Source organism: Phyllobates terribilis, unplaced genomic scaffold (genome assembly GCF_046119375.1).
Source record: "Phyllobates terribilis strain yellow unplaced genomic scaffold, ASM4611937v1 Scaffold_5__5_contigs__length_657084704, whole genome shotgun sequence".
Lineage (NCBI taxonomy): Eukaryota > Metazoa > Chordata > Amphibia > Anura > Dendrobatidae > Phyllobates > Phyllobates terribilis.
This window is the reverse complement of record NW_027362765.1, coordinates 163,537,674-163,562,263: the sequence shown is the minus strand read 5'-3', so window position 1 is coordinate 163,562,263 and position 24,590 is coordinate 163,537,674. Positions and strand designations below refer to the sequence as shown.

General features: G+C 40.8%; 1 protein-coding gene across 1 annotated transcript; it reads right to left on the bottom strand.

Annotated features, from left to right (window-relative positions):
• Positions 1 to 219: 219 nt before the first annotated feature.
• On the bottom strand, positions 220 to 21,593 carry LOC141271508 (keratin, type I cuticular Ha4-like). Its single transcript, XM_073681570.1, has 6 exons — positions 21,030 to 21,593; positions 19,980 to 20,062; positions 17,110 to 17,266; positions 4,261 to 4,422; positions 579 to 704; positions 220 to 444 (listed from the first exon to the last, which is right to left on the bottom strand). Exons 1-6 carry the CDS (start codon positions 21,591 to 21,593, stop codon positions 220 to 222), a joined length of 1,317 nt encoding a protein of 438 aa, XP_073537671.1.
• Positions 21,594 to 24,590: the final 2,997 nt, after the last annotated feature.

Genomic DNA, 24,590 nt, shown 5'->3' with positions numbered 1-24,590 from the left:
AAGAAACCTGATGGATATCAGCGCTTCGCAATTTTGCCCTTATTATATACAGTATGTATATGATACCTATAATTCATGCTGTAAAAGTAATTCAAAAGTCTAATTTTTGGAATATCATCAAACAAATCTAGTTTTAAATGTTAGAAAAATAACCTGTTTGTATTCCTACCATTAAGACTAATACCATATACCATCCCCTTAGCTAGTTTAGGTTTCTGCTTACACATTGTCCTGTTCTTCCAGCAATCTTTTGTAGGTAGCAATTTCCATTTCAAGCAGATTCTTCTGATCCATAAGACTTCTATATTCTGCATTTTGGCGTTCCAAGTCATATCTGATTTGTACGAGTTCTGTCTGAACGTTGTTGATCATGTTCTGAAGTTGAGAAAGTTCGGAGCTGTAGTTGGCCTCTGTTTCGATTAAGTTATTTTGTAGAGCAGATTTCTGCAAATAAAACAAATGGCATGGTGAGAGCAATTATCATTTAACTCTAAATGCCATTTAAAAAGTTGTTTTTCATTAATTCCAAACAAGATCTAAGGACTGAGTAAAATCACTTATCTCACTGGCAATCGTACCATATTCAATTGACTCTCCAGGTCGATTTCCAGGTTCTGTACAGTGCGCATCAGATCAATAATTTCAATTTCCACTGATTGAAGGTTTACTGAGCTTGACTGGACTTGACTACTTAGCTCTTCAGACTGTAAGAAGAAAGACATTTTTGGTGACTCAAGTGACACTATAATGGTTTAGACAGGGTCAGAGCTTGTATTTGGGGATTACATTTGTAATTATATCTAAAGTAGGGTATATGAATAGAAGTCAAAAGAAGTCATCTTGGAGACCATTCATTAAACGAGTTGTACAGGGTAAGAAAAACAGATACGTTCTTCAAAAAACACTGCTACTACTGTCCAGAAATTGTATCTGCTATTGCAATTCATATCCATTGAGATGAATGGGATTGAACTACATTACCAGATATAACCCATCTGCTGATGTGACATAGGTTTTGGAAGAAAGCAGCCATGTTTTTGATCTCATGCAGCTCCTTCCGTCATTTATGGAACATGTTCATATTATATTTTTTCTGTTATTGTGGCAGGTTGGATATGTGCCAGAAAGTATAGTTGTGTAGGAGAAATGTAAATGTAGTAAAAAATAGGACATGATTAATTAATTTAGTGAAAGCTGACAAAGAATGTATAAATGGTGGAGAAAGCTTGAACTTGTTGGACTTAGGTCTTTTTTCAATATATGTAACCAAGATGAATTAATAAAACAGTGAGGTAAATCTTACCTTATTGTGTTGTGCAGTGAGAGGACACAACTCCATTGTAGGTGTTGTACCTGATGCATTCTCAAAGAGCAACAAGCCACCATTGTTCGACAGATGGAATCATCCAACTCAATCACCAACCTTAACAAAATAACACTTAATAAGATGAACAATTCACTTGTGGCAATGCTCCATGAAAAGAAAAATGGATCCTGAGTACCGAAAGACTTTGGTAGGAAAATATCTATTTTATTGGTTTAATAAGTACAACGCGTCTCGGCTCTTACAGATGAGCCTTTGTCAGGCACTCCGCACACTATGTAACCTAACGTAGGCTCATTTGTAAAAGCATTATACTTATACCAATGGAATAGATATTATCCTGCCAAAGTCATGCCAATCACTGGATCCATTTATCTTTCATTGCTGCAAGTGAATTTTATATTTTAATTCATTTCTGACCAATTTGGATGATAATATTATATCAGGCTGCACTGCTGTAATGAAGAATCCTTAGGACCAAGATGAGTGGAAAGGTTTTTATTTCCACAAAGCATTTCAACGCTGGAAGAGCATCATTTTCAAGTTGCAATTGTTTTTTTCACTAGAAAAAGACGGTAGTCCAGCTTTGAAATGCGTTGTGGAAATAAAAACCATTCAACCCATTTTGGTCTTAAGGATTCTTCATTACAGCAGCGCAGCCTGATATCGTGTTGTCCTCCAAATAGTTCAGCTATCCTGGAGGAGATCCTCCCCAGCCACGAGGCAGTAGCTGATATTTTCAGATGTTCATACGAGTTGTGCTTGCACGCAACCTGCTCAGGTGAGCATCTTCCTCTTACCCTCCTTGTACCCAAAAGGGCAGCACTCAATGGTCTTGTGCGCTTTTGTTCACCTACAGTTTTTCTACCATATTTTTAATTTGCCTCCCACAGCGACGCAATTCGCCATTACTAGCGCGTTTTTTTCTGGGCGGCTCCTCTACATAAGCATTCAGTTCTGATGAAGATCTGATTTGAGACCGAAAACGTTTAACAACTATTTGGTGAATGCAAAAATAAAAACGGAACTTTATTCAACCTTGAGTGCCAAGTTACCGCTTCTATATTTTTAATCTGGTCATCGTCCAAGTAAAAAAAATTAGATCTTTGTTGATATCTAATGATGTTCATATACTAAAAAATAGATCCTCATACAGTGGTGGCCAAAAGTATTGGCACCCCTGCAATTCTGTCAGATAATACTCAGTTTCTTCCTGAAAATTATTGCAATCACAAATTCTTTGGTCTTATTATCTTCATTTAATTTGCTTGCAAGGAAAAAACACAAAAGAGAATGAAGCAAAAATCAAATCATTGATCATTTCACAAAAAACTCCAAAAATGGGCCAGACAAAAGTATTGGCACCCACAGCCTAATACTTGGTTGCACAACCTTTAGCCAAAATAACTGTGAACAACCGCTTCCGGTAACCATCAATGAGTTTCTTACAATGCTCTGCTGGAATTGTAGACCATTCTTCTTTGGTAAACTGCTCCAGGTCCCTGATATTTGAAGGGTGCCTTCTCCAAACTGCCATTTTGAGATCTCTCCACAGATGTTCTATGGGATTCAGGTCTGGACTCATTGCTGGCCACCTTAGAAGTCTCCAGTGCTTTCTCTCAAACCATTTTATAGTGCTTTTGGAAGTGTGTTTTGGGTCATTGTCCTGGTGGAAGACCCATGACCTCTGAGGGAGACCCAGCTTTCTCACACTGGGCCCTACACTTTGCTGTAAAATTTGTTGGTAGTCTTCAGACTTCATAATGCCATGCACACGGTCAAGCAGTCCAGTGCCAGAGGCAGCAAAGCAACCCCAAAACATCAGGGAACCTCCGCCATGTTTGACTGTAGGGACTGTGTTCTTTTCTTTGAATGCCTCTTTTTTTTTCCTGTACACTCTATGTTGATGCTCTACTTTTGTCTCATCTGACCAGAGAACATTCTTCCAAAACGTTTTAGGCTTTCTCAGGTAAGTTTTGGCAAACTCCAGCCTGGCTTTTTTATGTCTCGGGATAAGAAGTAGGGTCTTCCTGGGTATCCTACCATACAGTCCCTTTTCATTCAGATGCCAACAGATAGTACGGGTTGACACTGTTGTACCCTCGGACTGCAGGGCAGCTTGAACTTGTTTGGATGTTAGTCGAGGTTCTTTATCCACCATCCGCACAATCTTGCGCTGAAATCTCTCATCAATTTTTCTTTTCCGTCCACATCTAGGGAGGTTAGCCACAGTGCCATGGGCTTTAAACTTCTTGATGACACTGCGCACGGAAGACACAGGAACATTCAGGTCTTTGGAGATGGACTTGTAGCCTTGAGATTTCTCATGCTTCCTCACAATTTGGTTTCTCAAGTCCTCAGACAGGTCTTTGGTCTTCTTTCTTTTCTCCATGCTCAATGTGGTACACACAAGGACACAGGACAGAGGTTGAGTCAACTTTAATCCATGTTAACTGGCTGCAAGTGTGATTTAGTTATTGCCAACACCTGTTAGGTGCCACAGGTAAGTTACAGGTGCTGTTAATTACACGAATTAGAGAAGCATCACATGATTTTTCAAACAGTGCCAATACTTTTGTCCAGCCCCCTTTTTTAGGTTTGGTGTGGAATTATATCCAATTTGGCTTTAGGACAATTATTTTAGCATTTTTTCATTGAAGACAAATTAAATGAAGATAATAAGACCAAAGAATTTGTGATTGCAATAATTTTCAGGAAGAAACTGAGTATTATCTGACAGAATTGCAGGGGTGCCAATACTTTTGGCCACCACTGTAAATTGTATTGAGTATGAATTATGAATAATTATCTGGTCAATGTTAGATTTTATACCATAGAATCGATAATTTGCAAGATGTATGATTCAAATAAGCCCATACTATAGTTTGTACACGATATACTGTATGTAAGGACATCTTGTTATAAAATACAATTACCCTTGCAAGGAACATGGCTTCAACATCTCTTAAGTTCTTTGCCATAAGGTTTTCATATTCTTCACGAATCTCGGACAGAACTTTATTCAAGTCTACAGCTGGAGCAGCATCTAATTCCACGTTTACTCGGGCACCAAGCTGACTTCTAAGGGAGTTGATCTCCTGCAAATACACAGGTGAAAAAACATGTGAATATTCATTAGGAGAAAATATTTCTATGTTCTACTAGAGCAGGGTGCAACATGTACTATATGGACAAAAGAATTGGGACACCTATACATTACACCTACAGGAGCTTTTATGACATCCCATACTAAATCCATATACATTAATATAGAGTTGTTCCCCCCTTTGTGGGTACAATGGCTGCCAATCTCCTGGGAATGTTTTCCACAAGATTTTTGAGGTGTTTGTGGGAATTTTTACGCATTCATCCAGAAGAACATTAGTGAGGTCAAACACTGATGTTGGATGAGAGTGTCAGGCTCACCATCTCCGTTGTAGTTTATTCCAAAGCTGTTGGATGGGTTTGAGGTCAAGGCTCTGTGCAACCAGTCAAGTTCTTCCCCACTAGACTTACCTAACCGTGCCATTATAGACCTTGCTTTGTGCACTGGAGCACAGTTATGCAGTAACAGATAGGACCACTTCTGCCATGGAGGTGTTTTTGCAGAGTCAGTCATGGGGCTGGCTCTGCTCCTGATGCTGCCCCCAGATTGGAGACTAGCAGCAGAGATAGATGATCCTAGGCTCTGCAATAGCAGGAGGAAGGGAGAAGATCGTGAGACAGAGAAAAGGAGCAGATAAAGATGAAATTTGGTAAGGAAAGTTAGAGAGTGCAGTGGAGAGAGTGGAGACAATTGTATAAGAAGGGAGAGAGTAGGATAGAACACAGCGGGGAAAAGAGAGATCTGGTGGTCCATAGAAAGGTTGAGAGTGGAGGAGGGCTGGTACTGACAGTATAGTACTACTCTATGTTTTAGAGGCTAGTAGGGACTCAGGAGGAGGGTCCCATGTGAGTTGTGCAATGAACGGGCACAACTGGATTGTAAACGTTGAAGCTGATAGTGTGTTCTCAAAGACACATTGAGGGGTGTGGCCTACTGAGAGAATGGGAGTGGCTTGAGGTGACTTTTGGGTGGAACCTAACTACACCTTGGTCCTTGTGGTTATCAGAGTGGGGATGTCAGTGTTAAGAAGCCAGGTACAGTGTGCAGTGTGATTGTAGTGATGTGTGCAGTATGTACAGTGGGTACGGAAGGTATTCAGACCCCTTTAAATTTTTCACTCTCTGTTTCATTGCAGCCATTTGGTAATGTCGGGGTAAAAGAGAATATATATATTTTTGTAACTTTTATACTTTTGTAACTTTTATACGCTTTTTTGCTAATGTACTAACCACCATTTTGTGTCTTATAACAATAAGCTTTCCTTGCTACGTATTACTTAAATCGAAACTTAAACTAAGACAGTTCCAGTGTTGCCAAGACTTATTTCAGAGAAACGAAACAAGATTATAAGCTGACGGCTGCAATATCTGCCCAGAGACTGAGATAAGGAGATGTGGACCAATCAGGAGTGGCCAGACACTGGACTTTCATGGCTTACCCCGCCCCGGACAACCCCTTTCCCCTCCCCATTATGTAGTGTATTTAGATTTGTGTATGTAGGAATAAACACAGAACATTGCTGAGAACGTTGTCTGTAGTAGTCTTTTGAGCGTGCTCTGAGTTTGAACCAGCTTGTTGTCTGACTCATTCTTTGAATGGTTGACCCATGCTCATAGCCTTAATTTGGAGTGACTGGAGGACGAGTGGAATGTCATCACGACCCCCACAGTAAATTCTAAAAAGTTCATTTTTTTCTCATTAAAGTACACTCTGCACCCCATCTTGACTGAAAAAAACAGAAATATAGAAAATTTTGCAAATTTATTAAAAAAGAAAAACTGAAATATCACTTGGTCATAAGTATTCAGACCCTTTGCTCGGTATTGAGTAGAAGCACCCTTTTGAGCTAGTACAGCCATGATGCAACAAGTTTTTCACACCTGGATTTGGGGATCCTCTGCCATTCTTCCTTGCAGATCCTCTCCAGTTCCGTCAGGTTGGATGATGAACGTTGGTGGACAACCATTTTCAGGTCTCTCCAGACATGCTTAATTGGGTTTAGGCCAGGATTCTGGCTGGGCCAGGCAAGAATGGTCACAGATTTGTTCTGAAGCCACTCCTTTGTTAGTTTAGCTGTGTGCGTAGGGTCATTGTCTTGTTGGAAGGTGAACCTTCGGCCAAGTCTGAGGTCCAGAGCACTCTGGAAGAGGTTTCCATCCAGGATATCTCTGTACTTGGCCGCATTCATGTTTCCTTCAATTGCAACCAGTCATCCTGTCCCTGCAGTTGAAAAACAACCCCATAGCATGATGCTGCCACCACCTTGTTTCACTGTTGGGATTGTATTGGGCAGGTGATGAGCAGTGCCTGATTTTATCCACACATACCGCTTAGAATTATCACCAAAAAGTTCTATCTTCGTCTCATCAGACCAGAGAATCTTACTTCTCATAGTCTGTGAGTCCTTCATGTGTTTTTGAGCAAACTCTATGCAGGCTTTCATATGTCTTGCACTGAGGAGAGGCTTCCGTCGGGCCACTCTGCTATAAAGACCTGACTCGTCGAGGGCTGCAGTGATAGTTGACTTTGTGGAACTTTCTCCCATCTCATTACTGCATCTCTGGTGCTCAGCCACAGTGATCTTGGGGTTCTTCTTTACCTCTCTCACCAAGGCTCTTCTCCCTCGATTGCTCAGTTTGGCTGGACGGCCAGGTCTAGGAAGACTTCTGGTGGTCCCAAACTTCTTCCATTTAAGGATTATGGAGGCCACTGTGCTCTTAGGAACCTTGAGTAATGCAGAAATTCTTTTGTAACCTTGGCCAGATCTGTGCCTTGCCACAATTCTGTCTCTGAGCTCCTTGGGCAGTTCCTTTGAGCTCATGATTCTCATTTGGTCTGACATGCACTGTGAGCTGTGAGGTCTTATATAGACAGGTGTGTGCCTTTCCAAATCAAGTCCTATCAGTTTATTTAAACACAGCTGGACTCCAATGAAGGAGTAGAACCATCTCAAGGAGGATCACAAGGAAATGGACAGCACGTGACTTAAATATGAGTGTCTGAGCAAAGGGTCTGAATACTTATGACCATGTGATATTTCAGTTTTTCTTTTTTAATAAATTTTCAAAAATTTCTACATTTCTGTTTTTTTTCAGTCAAGATGGGGTGCAGAGTGTACTTTAATGAGAAAAAAATGAACTTTTTAGAATTTACCAAATGGCAGCAATATAACAAAGAGTGAAATATTTAAAGGGGGTCTGAATACTTTCCCTACCCACTGTATGTATGTGTGAATGATGTGTGCAGCATGTATGTATGTGTGAATGATGTGTACAGCATGTATGTATGTGTGAATGATGTGTACAGCATGTATGTATGTGTGAGTGATGTGTGCCACATATATGTATGTGTGAGTAATGTGTGCAGCATGTATATATGTGAGTGATGTGTACAGCATGTATGTATATGTGAGTAATATGTGCAGCATGTACAGTATATATGTGTGAGTAATATGTGCAGCATGTATATATGAGTGAGTGATGTGTGCAGCATGTATATACAGTATGTGTGAGTGATGTGTGCAACATCTATGTATGTGTGAGTAATATGTGCAACATTTATATATGAGTGAATGATGTGTGTAGCATGTATATATGTGTGAGTGATGTGTGCGGCATGTATGTATGTGTGAGTGATGTGTGCAGCATGTATATATATGTGAGTAATATGTGCAGCATGTATATATGTGTGAGTGATGTGTGCAGCATGTATATATGTGTGAGTGATGTGTGCGGCATGTATGTATGTGTGAGTGATGTGTGCGGCATGTATGTATGTGTGAGTGATGTGTGCGGCATGTATATATGAGTGAATGATGTGTGCAGCATGTATATATGTGTGAGTGATGTGTGCGGCATGTATATATGTGTGAGTGATGTGTGCAGCATGTATATATATGTGAGTAATATGTGCAGCATGTATATATGTGTGAGTGATGTGTGCAGCATGTATATATGTGTGAGTGATGTGTGCAGCATGTATGTATATGTGAGTAATATGTGCAGCATGTATATATGAGTGAGTGATGTGTGCAGCATGTATATATGTGTGAGTGATGTGTGCGGCATGTATGTATGTGTGAGTGATGTGTGCAGCATGTATGTATGTGTGAGTGATGTGTGCGGCATGTATGTATGTGTGAGTGATGTGTGAAGCATGTATATATATGTGAGTAATATGTGAAGTATGTATATATGTGTGAGTGATGTGTGCAGCATGTATATATGTGTGAGCGATGTGTGCAGCATGTATGTATGTGTGAGTGACGTGTGCAGCATGTATGTATGTGTGAGTAATATGTGCAGCATGTATATATGAGTGAGTGATGTGTGCGGCATGTATGTATGTGTGAGTGATGTGTGAAGCATGTATATATATATGTGAGTAATATGTGCAGCATGTATATATGTGTGAGTGATGTGTGCAGCATGTATATATGTGTGAGTGATGTGTGCAGCATGTATGTATGTGTGAGTGATGTGTGCAGTATGTATATATGTGTGAGTGATGTGTGTGGCATGTATGTATGTGTGAGTGATGTGTGCAGTATGTATATATGTGTGAGTGATGTGTGTGGCATGTATGTATGTGTGAGTGATGTATGAAGCATGTATATATATATGTGAGTAATATGTGCAGCATGTATATATGTGTGAGTGATGTGTGCAGCATGTATATATGTGTGAGTGATGTGTGCAGCATGTATATATGTGTGAGTGATGTGTGCAGCATGTATATATGTGTGAGTGATGTGTGCAGCATGTATGTATGTGTGAGTGATGTGTGCAGTATGTATATATGTGTGAGTGATGTGTGTGGCATGTATATATGTGTGAGTGATGTGTGCAGTATGTATATATGTGTGAGTGATGAGTGCAGCATGTATATATGTGTGAGTGATGAGTGCAGCATGTATGTATGTATGTATGAGTGATGTGTGCAGCATGTATATACAGTACAGACCAAAAGTTTGGACACACCTTCTCATTTAAAGATTTTTCTGTATTTTCATGACTTTGAAAATTGTACATTCACACTGAAGACATCAAAACTATGAATTAACACATGTGGAATTATATACTTAACAAAAAAGTGTGAAACAACTGAAAATATGTCTTATATTCTAGGTTCTTCAAAGTAGCCACCTTTTGCTTTGATGACTGCTTTGCACACTCTTGGCATTCTCTTGATGAGCTTCAAGAGGTAGTCACCGGAAATGGTTTTCACTTCACAGGTGTGCCCTGTCAGGTTTAATAAGTTGGATTTCTTGCCTTATAAATGGGGTTGGGAACATCAGTTGTGTTGTGCAGAAGTCTGGTGGATACACAGCTGATAGTCCTACTGAATAGACTGTTAGAATTTGTATTATGGCAAGAAAAAAGCAGCTAAGTAAAGAAAAACGAGTGGCCATCATTACTTTAACAAATGAAGGTCAGTCAGTGCGAAACATTGGGCAAACTTTGAAAGTGTCCCCAAGTGCAGTTGCAAAAACCATCAAGTGCTACAAAGAAACTGGCTCACATGAGAACCGCCCCAGAAAAGGAAGACCAAGAGTCACCTCTGCTTCTGAGGATAAGTTTATGCGAGTCACCAGCCTCAGAAATCGCAGGTTAACAGCAGCTCAGATTAGAGACCAGGTCAATGACACACAGAGTTCTAGCAGCAGACACATCTCTTCAACAACTGTTAAGAGGAGACTTTGTGCAGCAGGCCTTCATGGTAAAATAGCTGCTAGGAAACCACTGCTAAGGACAGGCATCAAGCAGAAGAGACTTGTTTGGGCTAAAGAACACAAGGAATGGACATTAGACCAGTGGAAATTTGTGCTTTGGTCTGATGAGTCCAAATTTGAGATCTTTGGTTCCAACCACCGTGTCTTTGTGCGACGCAGAAAAGGTGAACGGATGGACTCTACATGCCTGGTTCCCATCGTAAAGCATGGAGGAAGAGGTGTTATGGTGTGGGGGTGCTTTGCTGGTGACACTGTTGGGGATTTATTCAAAATTGAAGGCATACTGAACCAGCATGGCTACCACAGCATCTTGCAGTGGCATGCTATTCCATCCGGTTTGTGTTTAGTTGGACCATCATTTATTTCTCAACAGGACAATGACCCCAAACACACCTCCAGGCTGTGTAAGGGCTATTTGACCAAGAAGGAGAGTGATGGGGTGCTACGCCAGATGACCTGGCCTCCACAGTCACCAGACCTGAACCCAATCAAGATGGTTTGGGGTGAGCTGGACCACAGAATGAAGGCAAAAGGGCCAACAAGTGCTAAGCATCTCTGGGAACTCCTTCAAGATTGTTGGAAGACCATTTCCGGTGACTACCTCTTGAAGCTCATCAAGAGAATGCCAAGAGTTTGCAAAGCAGTCATCAAAGCAAAAGGTGGCTACTTTGAAGAACCTAGAATATAAGACATATTTTAAGTTGTTTCACACTTTTTTGTTAACTGTATATTTCCACATGTGTTAATTCATAGTTTTGATGCCTTCAGTGTGAATATACAATTTTCATAGTCATGAAAATACAGAAAAATCTTTAAATGAGAAGGTGTGTCCAAACTTTTGGTCTGTACTGTATGTGTGAGTGATGTGTGCAGCATGTATGTATGTGTGAGTGATGTGTGCAGTATGTATATATGTGTGAGTGATGTGTGCAGCATGTATATATGTGTGAGTGATGTGTGCAGTATGTATATATGTGTGAGTGATGAGTGCAGCATGTATGTATGTGTGAGTGATGTGTGCAGTATGTATATATGTGTGAGTGATGTGTGTGGCATGTATGTATGTGTGAGTGATGAGTGCAGCATGTATGCAATATGTAAGCGATGAGTGTGATATGTATGTAATGACATGTGTGCTACATTTACTTAAAGGATTAGTCCTGTTTCACTTCTGCATCAAAAGGTGATCGAGGCAGGGGATGTTGCCTGCTGACACCTGCAAGGGCCCATTTATAATAGACAGGTAACTGGATGGCATTATTTAAAGGATGAAATTATTAAAGGGGTTGTCCACTACTTTTACATTGATGCCCTATCCGTATCCCCCGACGATCAACTGTTATCAGTGCCGGTGGCGGCCGCCGGCCGGAAGTGCTCACCTGCGGAGCTACGCCGTCAAATGGTAGTGGCCGCCGCGGTGCAGTGCACATCTGCCTCCTATTCAATTGAATGGGAGGCAGATGTGCAGTACACTGCGGCGGCCACTATCACTTGACGGCGGAACCCTACATGTGAGCACTTCCGGCCGGCGGCCGCCGCCACCGATAACTGCTGTTCGGCGGGGGTGCCACGTGTGGGACCCCGGCCGATCATACATTGATGGCCTATCCTACGGATAGGGCATCAATGTAAAAGTAGTGGACAACTTCTTTAAATTTAGCCGCAACAGGGAAACTATTAAATGACTCGCATGAATGGTACGTTATGATACTGAAAGACAGTTTTCCTCATCCTACTGAGGCTGTTATCTTCCAAAATGTATGGTAAAGGGAATCTGTCAGTAAGATCATCCATTCCCCCCACCCTCAAACTGCATGTATTGTCATGCAGGTCTTTGAAATGTAAATCCAGTTACACCTGTTGCTGCATTCCCAGCTAATTATCATCTTCATTCCCTGAACCCCTGAAGTAGAACCCATAGCATTATCCCTGCTGCACCTAACTTTACAGCTGCCACAATGCAGTCAAGCAGGTAGCGTTCTCCTGCCATTTTCAAGCTGAGACTAATTCGTCAGATATCAGATAGAGAAGTATGATTCATCATTACACAGAACATAAAACCAGGCAATGTGAACTGAGGTCTAAGATGGTAGACATGCAAGAAATAGGAGCATGTTCACACTAGCAAAAAAGAAACAAAACCTACAAAAGACAAAAGACAAAAATATATCTCATACCCTACCATCATTATATATAAATGTAAAGCAAAGTTGCATAATAAATATAGGGTACTTAGTGAACTATTTTTGATCAAAAAAAGTATACAAGCCGTCCCACCAGCGGCAAGGTGACCCTAAATTGGGACGGTACCTATACTGCCTATATTAAAAACCTTACTGTATATCAAAGTTGAAGTAATGCATATAAAAGGGTAGACAAATAGGACCGGGTCCCAACTTCAGACCACCCAGGCCCGTGGTAAGCTACATATATACCAGTCAGCTCAACAAAGGGGATGCCACACCCTTAAATTGCACAGAATGCAAACAAGACAAAAAACCAGGCAATGTGAACTGAGGTCTAAGATGGTAGACATGCAAGAAATAGGAGCATGTTCACACTAGCAAAAAAGAAACAAAACCTACAAAAGACAAAAGACAAAAATATATCTCATACCCTACCATCATTATATATAAATGTAAAGCAAAGTTGCATAATAAATATAGGGTACTTAGTGAACTATTTTTGATCAAAAAAAGTATACAAGCCGTCCCACCAGCGGCAAGGTGACCCTAAATTGGGACGGTACCTATACTGCCTATATTAAAAACCTTACTGTATATCAAAGTTGAAGTAATGCATATAAAAGGGTAGACAAATAGGACCGGGTCCCAACTCCAGACCACCCAGGCCCGTGGTAAGCTACATATATACCAGTCAGCTCAACAAAGGGGATGCCACACCCTTAAATTGCACAGAATGCAAACAAGACAAAAAAACAGGCAATGTGAACTGAGGTCTAAGATGGTAGACATGCAAGAAATAGGAGCATGTTCACACTAGCAAAAAAGAAACAAAACCTACAAAAGACAAAAGACAAAAATATATCTCATACCCTACCATCATTATATATAAATGTAAAGCAAAGTTGCATAATAAATATAGGGTACTTAGTGAACTATTTTTGATCAAAAAAAGTATACAAGCCGTCCCACCAGCGGCAAGGTGACCCTAAATTGGGACGGTACCTATACTGCCTATATTAAAAACCTTACTGTATATCAAAGTTGAAGTAATGCATATAAAAGGGTAGACAAATAGGACCGGGTCCCAACTCCAGACCACCCAGGCCCGTGGTAAGCTACATATATACCAGTCAGCTCAACAAAGGGGATGCCACACCCTTAAATTGCACAGAATGCAAACAAGACAAAAAACCAGGCAATGTGAACTGAGGTCTAAGATGGTAGACATGCAAGAAATAGGAGCATGTTCACACTAGCAAAAAAGAAACAAAACCTACAAAAGACAAAAGACAAAAATATATCTCATACCCTACCATCATTATATATAAATGTAAAGCAAAGTTGCATAATAAATATAGGGTACTTAGTGAACTATTTTTGATCAAAAAAAGTATACAAGCCGTCCCACCAGCGGCAAGGTGACCCTAAATTGGGACGGTACCTATACTGCCTGTATTAAAAACCTTACTGTATATCAAAGTTGAAGTAATGCATATAAAAGGGTAGACAAATAGGACCGGGTCCCAACTCCAGACCACCCAGGCCCGTGGTAAGCTACATATATACCAGTCAGCTCAACAAAGGGGATGCCACACCCTTAAATTGCACAGAATGCAAACAAGACAAAAAACCAGGCAATGTGAACTGAGGTCTAAGATGGTAGACATGCAAGAAATAGGAGCATGTTCACACTAGCAAAAAAGAAACAAAACCTACAAAAGACAAAAGACAAAAATATATCTCATACCCTACCATCATTATATATAAATGTAAAGCAAAGTTGCATAATAAATATAGGGTACTTAGTGAACTATTTTTGATCAAAAAAAGTATACAAGCCGTCCCACCAGCGGCAAGGTGACCCTAAATTGGGACGGTACCTATACTGCCTATATTAAAAACCTTACTGTATATCAAAGTTGAAGTAAATAAATATAGGGTACTTAGTGAATTATTTTTGATCAAAAAAAGTATACAAGCCGTCCCACCAGCGGCAAGGTGACCCTAAATTGGGTCACCTTGCCGCTGGTGGGACGGCTTGTATACTTTTTTTGATCAAAAATAGTTCACTAAGTACCCTATATTTATTATGCAACTTTGCTTTACATTTATATATAATGATGGTAGGGTATGAGATATATTTTTGTCTTTTGTCTTTTGTAGGTTTTGTTTCTTTTTTGCTAGTGTGAACATGCTCCTATTTCTTGCATGTCTACCATCTTAGACCTCAGTTCACATTGCCTGTTTTTTTGTCTTGTTTGCATTCTGTGCAATTTAAGGGTGTGGCATTCCCCTTTGTTGAGCTGACTGGTATATATGTAGCTTACCACGGGCCTGGGTGGTCTGGAGTTGGGACCCGGTCCTATTTGTCTACCCTTTTATATGCATTACTTCAACTTTGATATACAGTAAGGTTTTTAATATAGGCAGTATAGGTACCGTCCCAATTTAGGGTCACCTTGCCGCTGGTGGGACGGCTTGTATACTTTTTTTGATCAAAAATAGTTCACTAAGTACCCTATATTTATTATGCAACTTTGCTTTACATTTATATATAATGATGGTAGGGTATGAGATATATTTTTGTCTTTTGTCTTTTGTAGGTTTTGTTTCTTTTTTGCTAGTGTGAACATGCTCCTATTTCTTGCATGTCTACCATCTTAGACCTCAGTTCACATTGCCTGTTTTTTTGTCTTGTTTGCATTCTGTGCAATTTAAGGGTGTGACATCCCCTTTGTTGAGCTGACTGGTATATATGTAGCTTACCACGGGCCTGGGTGGTCTGGAGTTGGGACCCGGTCCTATTTGTCTACCCTTTTATATGCATTACTTCAACTTTGATATACAGTAAGGTTTTTAATATAGGCAGTATAGGTACCGTCCCAATTTAGGGTCACCTTGCCGCTGGTGGGACGGCTTGTATACTTTTTTTGATCAAAAATAGTTCACTAAGTACCCTATATTTATTATGCAACTTTGCTTTACATTTATATATAATGATGGTAGGGTATGAGATATATTTTTGTCTTTTGTCTTTTGTAGGTTTTGTTTCTTTTTTGCTAGTGTGAACATGCTCCTATTTCTTGCATGTCTACCATCTTAGACCTCAGTTCACATTGCCTGGTTTTTTGTCTTGTTTGCATTCTGTGCAATTTAAGGGTGTGGCATTCCCCTTTGTTGAGCTGACTGGTATATATGTAGCTTACCACGGGCCTGGGTGGTCTGGAGTTGGGACCCGGTCCTATTTGTCTACCCTTTTATATGCATTACTTCAACTTTGATATACAGTAAGGTTTTTAATATAGGCAGTATAGGTACCGTCCCAATTTAGGGTCACCTTGCCGCTGGTGGGACGGCTTGTATACTTTTTTTGATCAAAAATAGTTCACTAAGTACCCTATATTTATTATGCAACTTTGCTTTACATTTATATATAATGATGGTAGGGTATGAGATATATTTTTGTCTTTTGTCTTTTGTAGGTTTTATTACACAGAACATGTTCGACTACATAAGAGTCCAGTGGAGGTTTACTTTACACCACTAAATCCAACACTTTGCATTGTGCTTGGTGAAGTAAGGTTTGCATTCAATTTCATGGCTAAGAAAAACTCAAGCTCCTGACATAGTTTTCATCCTATAGATGGTTTGGACTGATTGAGTCAGCAGAGTGTTGGTGACTTTTATGAACTATGCACCTCAGCATTCTGTGATCCTTTTCTAATTTTATGTGGTCTCCACTTTGTGACTGAGTTTCTGCAGCTCCTAAACCCTTCCACTTATCAATAATACAGTTCATAGTTGATCATGGACTATTTAGAAGGTAAAAAAAAAAAAACTCAATGCAATGGTATGATCCTAATACAGGGCCTAATACAGGGCCGTGCTGTTTAAGAATGACCCATTCTTTCAAAAGTGTTACTAAAGACAGATGGAACAGTGAGGGGCTTTATTTTACATACCATCGGCAATGGGAATGAATGAAAAACCTGAATTCCATGGTTTAGGGATGTGTCCCAATACTTTTGTCCATACGCTGTGTTCACATGTTGAGGCCACATTGCGTTTTTTTGCCTCAGTCATACAAAAAATGCATCATTTACGTGATTATAACATATGAACTTAGCCATGTAGTTTATCTCATATCCAGATCAGAGAGCCAATATCAAGTATGGCATTTGCAGAACAATTTGCTATGACTTATTGATTTTGATCACAACTGCAGGTCAAATACGGAAAGGCAGGATATGTAACCCCAGAGGGACTCACTGCTACTTTTGAAATTTCTGACTGTTTTTGTGAATATCTTGTGCTATGGAATGTATTATATTTACTGAAATCAATGCATCATATAGTAACTAGTGATGAGCAAACGTGCTCGTTTAACCCTTTCACCGAGCATGCTCGTGTGCTTACCGAGTATGCGCGTATATTATGTTCCAGTCCCTGCATCTGCATGATTTACAGCTGGTAGACAGTCTGAACACATGTGAGGCTTCCCTAACAAACAGGCAACCCTGCATGTGTTTAAGCTGTCTTACAGCTGTAAATCATGCAGACGCAGCGACTCGAACATAATATACGAACACGCCGAAGATACTCGGTGTGCACCCGAGCGTGCTTGGTGAAAGCGTTAAATGAGCACCCTCGCTCATCACTAATAGTAACCAAAAGATTTGCAGTTGTATGTTACATGTGGCATCTAACCTTCTAAAGCACAAACAAAATATATTGCATATAGTTCATTTCACAGCCACATTACCTCCTCGTGGTTCTTCTTCATTTCCTGAATTTCTTCCCCTAGTTCTTGAACCTGTATATCAAGGTCACATTTTTCCTTGTTGAGTCCTTCCAGCATTCTACGAAGTCCTTTCACATCTGCCTCTACATTACTCCTCAGACTAAGTTCAATATTATACCTGGTTTTAGCAAAAGACAATACATAAACTGTAGATGAAAAAGAGCTTGTAAACTGCAAGACCCATGAATGGTAAGAATGGGTTTGATTCATAGTTAGTTACATAGTTACATAGTTTATAAGGCCGAAAAAAGACAAGCGTCCATCCAGTTCAGCCTATTTCTTGTGCACTGCAGCTGTTCCGCAGCGTTGATCCAGGGGAAGGCAAAAAACCCCATGCGGTATAGGCCAATCTACATCACTGAGGAAAAACTCACTTCCCGACTCCAATCTGGCAGTCAGATTAAATCCCTGGATTAATTAACTATCACTAAGCATAAGATGTAATTTTATTGTTCTCAAGAAAGGCGTCCAGGCCTCTCTTGAACTCATTAAGTGAGTTGGACATCACCACTTCCTCTCCCAGAGAGTTCCAGAGTCTCACGGCTCTGACCGTAAAGAATCCCCTTCTATGCTGGTGCAGGAACCTCCTTTCCTCCAGATGCATAGTGTGCCCCCTCGTCTTTGTCACCATCCTTGGTATAAACAGGTCATGGGAGAGATCTCTGTACTGCCCCCTGATGTATTTATACATGTTTATGAGGTCTCCCCTAAGCCTTCTCTTTTCCAACGTAAATAGGCCTAATTTTGACAACCTCTCTGGGTATTCTAGTCCCTCCATTCCCTTTATTACCTTAGTCGCCCTCCTTTGTACCCTCTTTAGCTCCAATATGTCTTTCCTGAGCACCGGAGCCCAGAACTGTGCACAATATTCTAAGTGCGGCCTTATAAATAATTCTTATTTATTCTCCTTGGACCTGACACCATCTTACCATCCAGTAGTTTAAATTTGACATGGTATTTCTAATTTCTGGAAGACTTCAAGCAACAAAAATGCTGAAAAGCTTTGCTTCTGACATATAAATACAAACATAATAATCTAATCTCAAAAAATTAAAAGGTCAAGTCCATGGCTTTTTTTAAGGGTTGGAGAAAGTGTCAGACAGATGGGAAATAGCTGTAGGCTATTTACAGAGTGCTGTCCTCCTGCATGTGTATTTGCACTACAATGTGAAGATAGCTGCTACTTTTCACTGGTAAGTGCCTTGAACTTGATCTTTTAGTACTTAGACTATATCTATACAGTATATTTATTTTAAAACTGAGCACAATTGAAGGAGGCAGCAAAATATAATCACAATCTCCAGGAATTACCAATATTATCCCAGAATATAGTGTTTGAGGAGCCATGCTATTTTATGAATAATATTGGAGAAATCTGAAAAGCTTTCCAGGAAATCTAATATATCAATATATTTATTTAACCAGGCACTCTTTCCACTAAAAGGAAACCCGTGAGATCGAAGCAAAGAAAAGTTCAATAAAGCGGTGAAAAAAAACATTAAGTACAACTTTACTACCTCAACGATCTTTAGAGCAGAATTCACGTCAACTGGAAACCTCCATCTTTGTCACTCTTCCAGTATCAGTGTATGCAAATTGCCTCATCAGAAATGAAGAGAACTTGAACTCTACAGCGTCACCTATTGGAAGCAGCAATCCCACACGTCACAATCGACCCTTTAAAGAGTCTTGCAATATAACTTAGGATAATAGCCAAATCAGAATCTCAATGTATTCATCCAAGGATAATGCTGCCAGTCCTGCTGAGACCAGTAATTTCACAAGCGAAACGGTCTCAGTAGGACTGATAGCGACATTGTTGAATACACACATTGATACAGGAACTGTGACGAAGGGGGGGGGGGGGATTCTGGATCATGTGAATTCTGCTCTAAAGATTATTGATGTCGTAACGTTGTATTTTATGTATTTTTACCAGGAAATCAACCAACCACCTTTGGTCACCGGTAACTCCCCCTCACTGATACTAGAAGTATAAATGTTTACCCACTCATTAGTCTAATTTTGTGATTTAAACATCAAATAACTTCAATTTTTTTTCTGAACACCTCCTCAAACTTCCCCTTATGCTTAGCAAACTGTACACTCAAAAACACTAGGTTTGTTTCAGATGACTATTAGATGGTTATATATTAGAGATGAGTACATTATTTGAAATTCAAATTCGCCAGATTTTTCAATTGTTTTTAAAAAATTCAATTTGTTGCAAATCAAATGTACTGCAAAGCCTCCAATTGCCCTGAAAAAATGTGTATGATACCATTGTGTTTTATGGCTTACTCTCCTTATCTCTTGGATAAGCTGTGACATCCCCTCACTATCCATGGTTCACCACAAAATTGCTGCTGTGTTCCCTGCTTTAGCTTTTATACAACTATGATATTTTCTTCTGGTAGACTGTGCTATATCATATGATAATATAACTGCAAGGAATTATAGGGAATCCTCCCCAAGGTCATGTGGTCCTGGTCTGGCTAATGCAATCTTCTGTACTATGTAAAACGGCAGAGCCCATAATAATTTTCATGCAAAGAAAATTGTTTAAATTTGCCAGGGTCAGGGAATTCCAAAATATTAAACACGAATTTGATTTGCATCAAATTAATTCTCTCATCTCTACCATATATTGATGGGTACATATTACAGCTGACTAAGGCCCTAGTTGGTTCAACTAAACTGATCAGAACCTCATATTGATTAACATTTGTTTCAGTAGAACCCCAGGTAGAGGGAAAGGTTGTGTCATTGTAGCTGTTATACATGGGTAATTTCTTTTTATTTGTTAGTTTCCTCTATTTTCACATACTCACTTGTTATTGAAGTCATCAGTAGCCCATTTTGCATTGTCTACTTGAAGAGCAATTTTAGAATTCTCTACAGCTGATGTTGAGATCTATATGAAAATAATTGAAAAAGGTTGTCTATTTAGAAGCAATCCATAATTCCAAAAGGAGCCACAGAAGGTTTGAAGACAGTCACAAAACAGTTTTTCTTGTAAACTACTACTCCGCTTTTACTCTACACAGCTTTCCAAGTGATAACATTCACTAACCACCCTTCACAGATCAAGAGCATTAATGTAGTGTAGATTCCTCATGGCTGCAAGAAAATATCTCTTCTACTTTTATTTGGTACGTTGTTCACACAGAACTCCGGACAAGTGCAGAAACCATATTAATACTCGTCTCACATTTAACTTGTTGGCTGATGTGAATTATGTCCACTTTTATAATGGCATGCAAAGTTCAACAACTTCAAGATACATTCGGATGACGGGAGTGTTGGTAGGTCTACGTGAACAAAGTACCCAATAAAACAGGAAGAAATATATTCATGTAGCCTAAATTAATCTACACTCTATTTATTCTGTAAGGCATGGTGACATTATTTTGAAAACTATGTTGATTAAAGTCGAAATAGTAGCCTACAAGGAAAACTGTTGTATTTTTACATGGACATTCAGTAATATATGTTCTGGCCAGTTGAACAAGGAATCTTTCATTTAACCTTATCACCGAGCAGCTATAAATACTCAGAGCTCGGCCCGAGCATACTCGGACAGAACATACTCGCTCAACCCTATTTAAGCTTCAATCATGTGGTTTTTATGTCCCATGATTATACAAATTGGAATACTTACAACCATTTTACACAGTATATATGTATATATATAAAATGCTCTCTGGTGTTTATGAAACCCTAAGTCCCATCATACCCTCAAAACCTATGGGAACATATGGAAAACCAATGATTGTAGGGTGCTGGCTTAGACTAAATTACTAACACGTATGGCCTTCTAGAACCATAAAGGGGATTTCTATCAAATTTACATATATATAGAATAAGTTCACAAAACTTACCTGATTTTGCATCTCTTCAATTGATTTTAAATTCTGAGTGGAGTCAGGGAGTGTGGTTGGAACATTGTTTTCATACCACTCACAAATCCTCTTCTCCAGCTGGGTATTCTCCTGCTCCAGAGAGCGAACCTTATCAAGGTAAGATGCTAGACGTTCATTCAAAAACTGCATGGTTTCCTTCTCATTGGTGCTAAGGAGGCCCTTGGTCTTCCAGCTTTTATAGTCCTCGGAGTGACTACCGTAGCTTGGAGTATCATGAGTATATCCATGGCCATCACCCAATGAAGAATGAGTTTTTTCTTTATATCCTGAAGTTCCTTGTGTATTGGATGATTTGGTGAGACCTTGAGTAGGACTGTGGACTCTCTCATGGTGAGATGTCTTTTTATAGTGACACTTGTAGCTTTTTGCAAAGGAAACTCCACCACTTCCAATGCTGGATTTGTGAGCAGAGTATCCAGTGTGGTCACTGTTGGATCCATGAGATTCAGGAAAATAGAAGCTTCCATAATTAAACTTATGGGAGGAAGCAGGAGCGGAACTTTTCTTGATATTGTATCTCATGGCTTTGGTCAAGGAAGTATCCGGTTGATGTGTGAGGGCTGCTAGATTAAAGAACAACTGGTCTTTGTACGAAGAACCCTTTTATAATAAATACAAGGGTGTTGTGTATTACTGAGCAATGTTTATAGGCTTTTTACAAGCATCTAATTCCTTTATCTGCCATGGTTCATTGATGAAAGAATGATGTTTGCGTACAAGTGACTTGTCATGCAGTCTGAAACATAAACTTATTGGGAGGTGTAGAAGGTTGTAATATATTTATTGCACACAATAGTTTACTGCTTTTAGGGTTGTGTCAGCATCACAGAATCTTTCATAGTAGATGTTTTCAGGAATATTTTTAGAGTTGGTCTTGTTGTTTGCTTAGCTAAGAATTGTTTCCAGGAAAATTTGTAAAATAAATTTCACTTTTGGAACCATTAAAGGGAACCTCTCATCTGATTGATACTGCCTTAACCATATAGCTTCTCCTTGCCCCGCTCCCATAGAGTCCCAGATTTCTTGTTATGTGTGCACAGAGAGGAACTTGTCAGTCAAAGGATCGTTGCTGGGATAATTTACTGGGGATCACAGGCAGCATGAATGAGACACTGGCTGCATCACTGCAGCCATGTATATATTATTCAGAAATCCTGCGATGTTTCAGGTAAAAAGTCCTTTGAAAATCCATCCAGGGACTATATCTCTCAGCTTACTAGTTCAAGGCAGGTCTTCAGCAGCTTATTCCTGCCCTGTTCCCTTAGATTGACAGGTCTCTCACCAGGGGCATACATAGAAATCAAAAAGAAAAAAAAATGAAATAATTGTCGGGGGTCACAGAAGAGCAGATCTCACAACTTTCCATCTTTTTCATAGTAATTTTCCTCCTGCTGAAGTCCTAGATTCTTCTTTCATTGCCCCCATAAAAAGTATGATGCCAACAAAAGTGCCCCCCCCAAACACCATATGATACCCCCATGGTGAATTCCTCCACATGCGCAGTATGATGACCCTACTGTACCCCACCTCAACTCCCAAGGCAAAGTATGCTGACCCCAACACAGTATGATCCCCCAACTGTGACCCCCACACAGCTCTCCATGCATTATATTGGGCCTACAGACAGTATAATTGCCCGCACAAGCCCTCCAAACAGTAACATGGCCCCCACACAAACCTTTACACTGTATAATTGCTAGCACACAGTATAATGTCACCACATAACCCACCAAATATGATAATGGCCCCAAATAGCCTTTCATATAGTATAATGCGCCCCTCATGGTCCTCCATGCAATAAAATGCACCCCCATGGTCCTCCACACAGTATAATGCACCCCATGGGCTTCCACACAGTATAATGCACCCCCATGGTGCTCCACACAATATAATGTAGCCCCCATGGTCTTCCATACAGTATAACGCACCCCCATGGTCCTCCATACAGTATAATTCACCCCCCATGGTCCTCCACACAATTTAATGTGTGGCGCCCCTGAGGGTTCAGTCACCACAGAGGTACTGCACCTCACCCAGAGGTGTGGTGTCTCCTTCTCTCAGGTAAGGAGGGAGTGCTGCCCGGAACCCCAACACCTGCATCCACCACTACACTGCTCCAGGCCAGCTGGAAGGGCAAGACGCAGTGTATGTTTCTGGCTGAGCCCTGACCCTGGCTGGAGTGGGGGGAACCCAGAGGTAGGGGGAACCAGTAGTGGGTGTGGGTGGAGGAAGTAGTTAGGGGGAGCACTTTGGTAGGAGTATAAAATAGGGAAGCCATCTTAGAGTGGGAGTGAGGTCGAGTAGAGGAGAGCAGTTCAGAAGAACAGCTCAGGACAGTTCAGAAGAACAGTCCGGGAGCAGAGTCTCAGTAGGAGCTCTGCTCCACACGGGGGCCTAGTGACAGAGGCCCAGGAGGGGAGCATGGAGTAGGCTCCGTTCTAGGAAGGGATCCTAGGGGGTACGGCGAGTGCAGGAAGGCACCCGTACCCCCCGCACCTGTCAGAAGACAGGGGGGATCGTAAGCCGCATTCTAATCCCCATGAGGGTCAAGCAGGTCTGTGAACTCCGACGGACAGGAGGGACTTCAGAGCACCCGAACGGGATTGAGAGTGGGCAGCTCAGGGCAGGAGGGAGAAAGACCCAATGTCAAGATGGTCTAAATAGGAACACGTGAAAGTGGGGTTCTGCCAGGTACCCCTGATCTACCTGAGGAAGCACTGAACCCCTGCCTGGTGAACGCAGCGCGACGCGGAAGGCTGTAAGCTGACAGTGCACCCTGAGGAACTAAAGAACTGTGAGTAAAGACTCGGATGACTGCACCGCACCGCCTCTGTCCATTATTTCGTCTGCGCCATCATTCCCTCCCTGCAGTACAACGCCCAGCACAACCCACCATCTTTTTACACTGCCCTGGAGCTTGCTCTACCTGTGGAGAGCCACACCATCCCTGCTGCCGTAACACCAGCTCCAGAGGACTGCTCCGCAGCGGCGGCACCCCTTAGCCGCATTCCACAGGTGGCGTCATGAACACTTTCCCAAATCCTCTATAAACTATTCCCCCTTTTTACTGACCGCCCTGGGTCACGGACCGGGCCAGCTACCGTGATATCAACCAGAGGCCCGGCAGCTGAGTACCCCACGGCCCTGTGGGCACGTCAAATGCGTCACCCATGGTCCTCCATACAGTATAATGCACCCCCATTGTCCTCCACACAATATCATGCGGCCTGCATGGTCCTCCATACAGTATAATGCACCCCCATGGTCCTCCATACAGTATAGTGCAGCCCCTATACAATGGTGGCCAAAAGTATTGGCACCCCTGCAATTCTGTCAGATAATACTCAGTTTCTTCCTGAAAATGATTGCAATCACAAATTATTTGGTATTATTATCTTCATTTAACTTGCTTGCAAGGAAAAAACACAAAAGAGAATGAAGCAAAAATCAAATCATTGATCATTTCACACAAAACTCCAAAAATGGGCCAGACAAAAGTATTGGCACCCTCGGCCTAAT

What these genes read in the sequence shown, in the direction of transcription:
- LOC141271508 (XM_073681570.1), bottom strand. Translation starts at nt 21,593, where the DNA reads ATGAGATACAATATCAAGAAAAGTTCCGCTCCTGCTTCCTCCCATAAG. An exon ending in AAGCCATGTTCCTTGCAAGG is followed by an intron (nt 705 to 4,260) that starts GTAATTGTATTT and finishes TTCTTCTTACAG; the next exon opens with TCTGAAGAGCTAAGTAGTCA. An exon ending in TGGAGAGTCAATTGAATATG is followed by an intron (nt 445 to 578) that starts GTACGATTGCCA and finishes TTTTATTTGCAG; the next exon opens with AAATCTGCTCTACAAAATAA.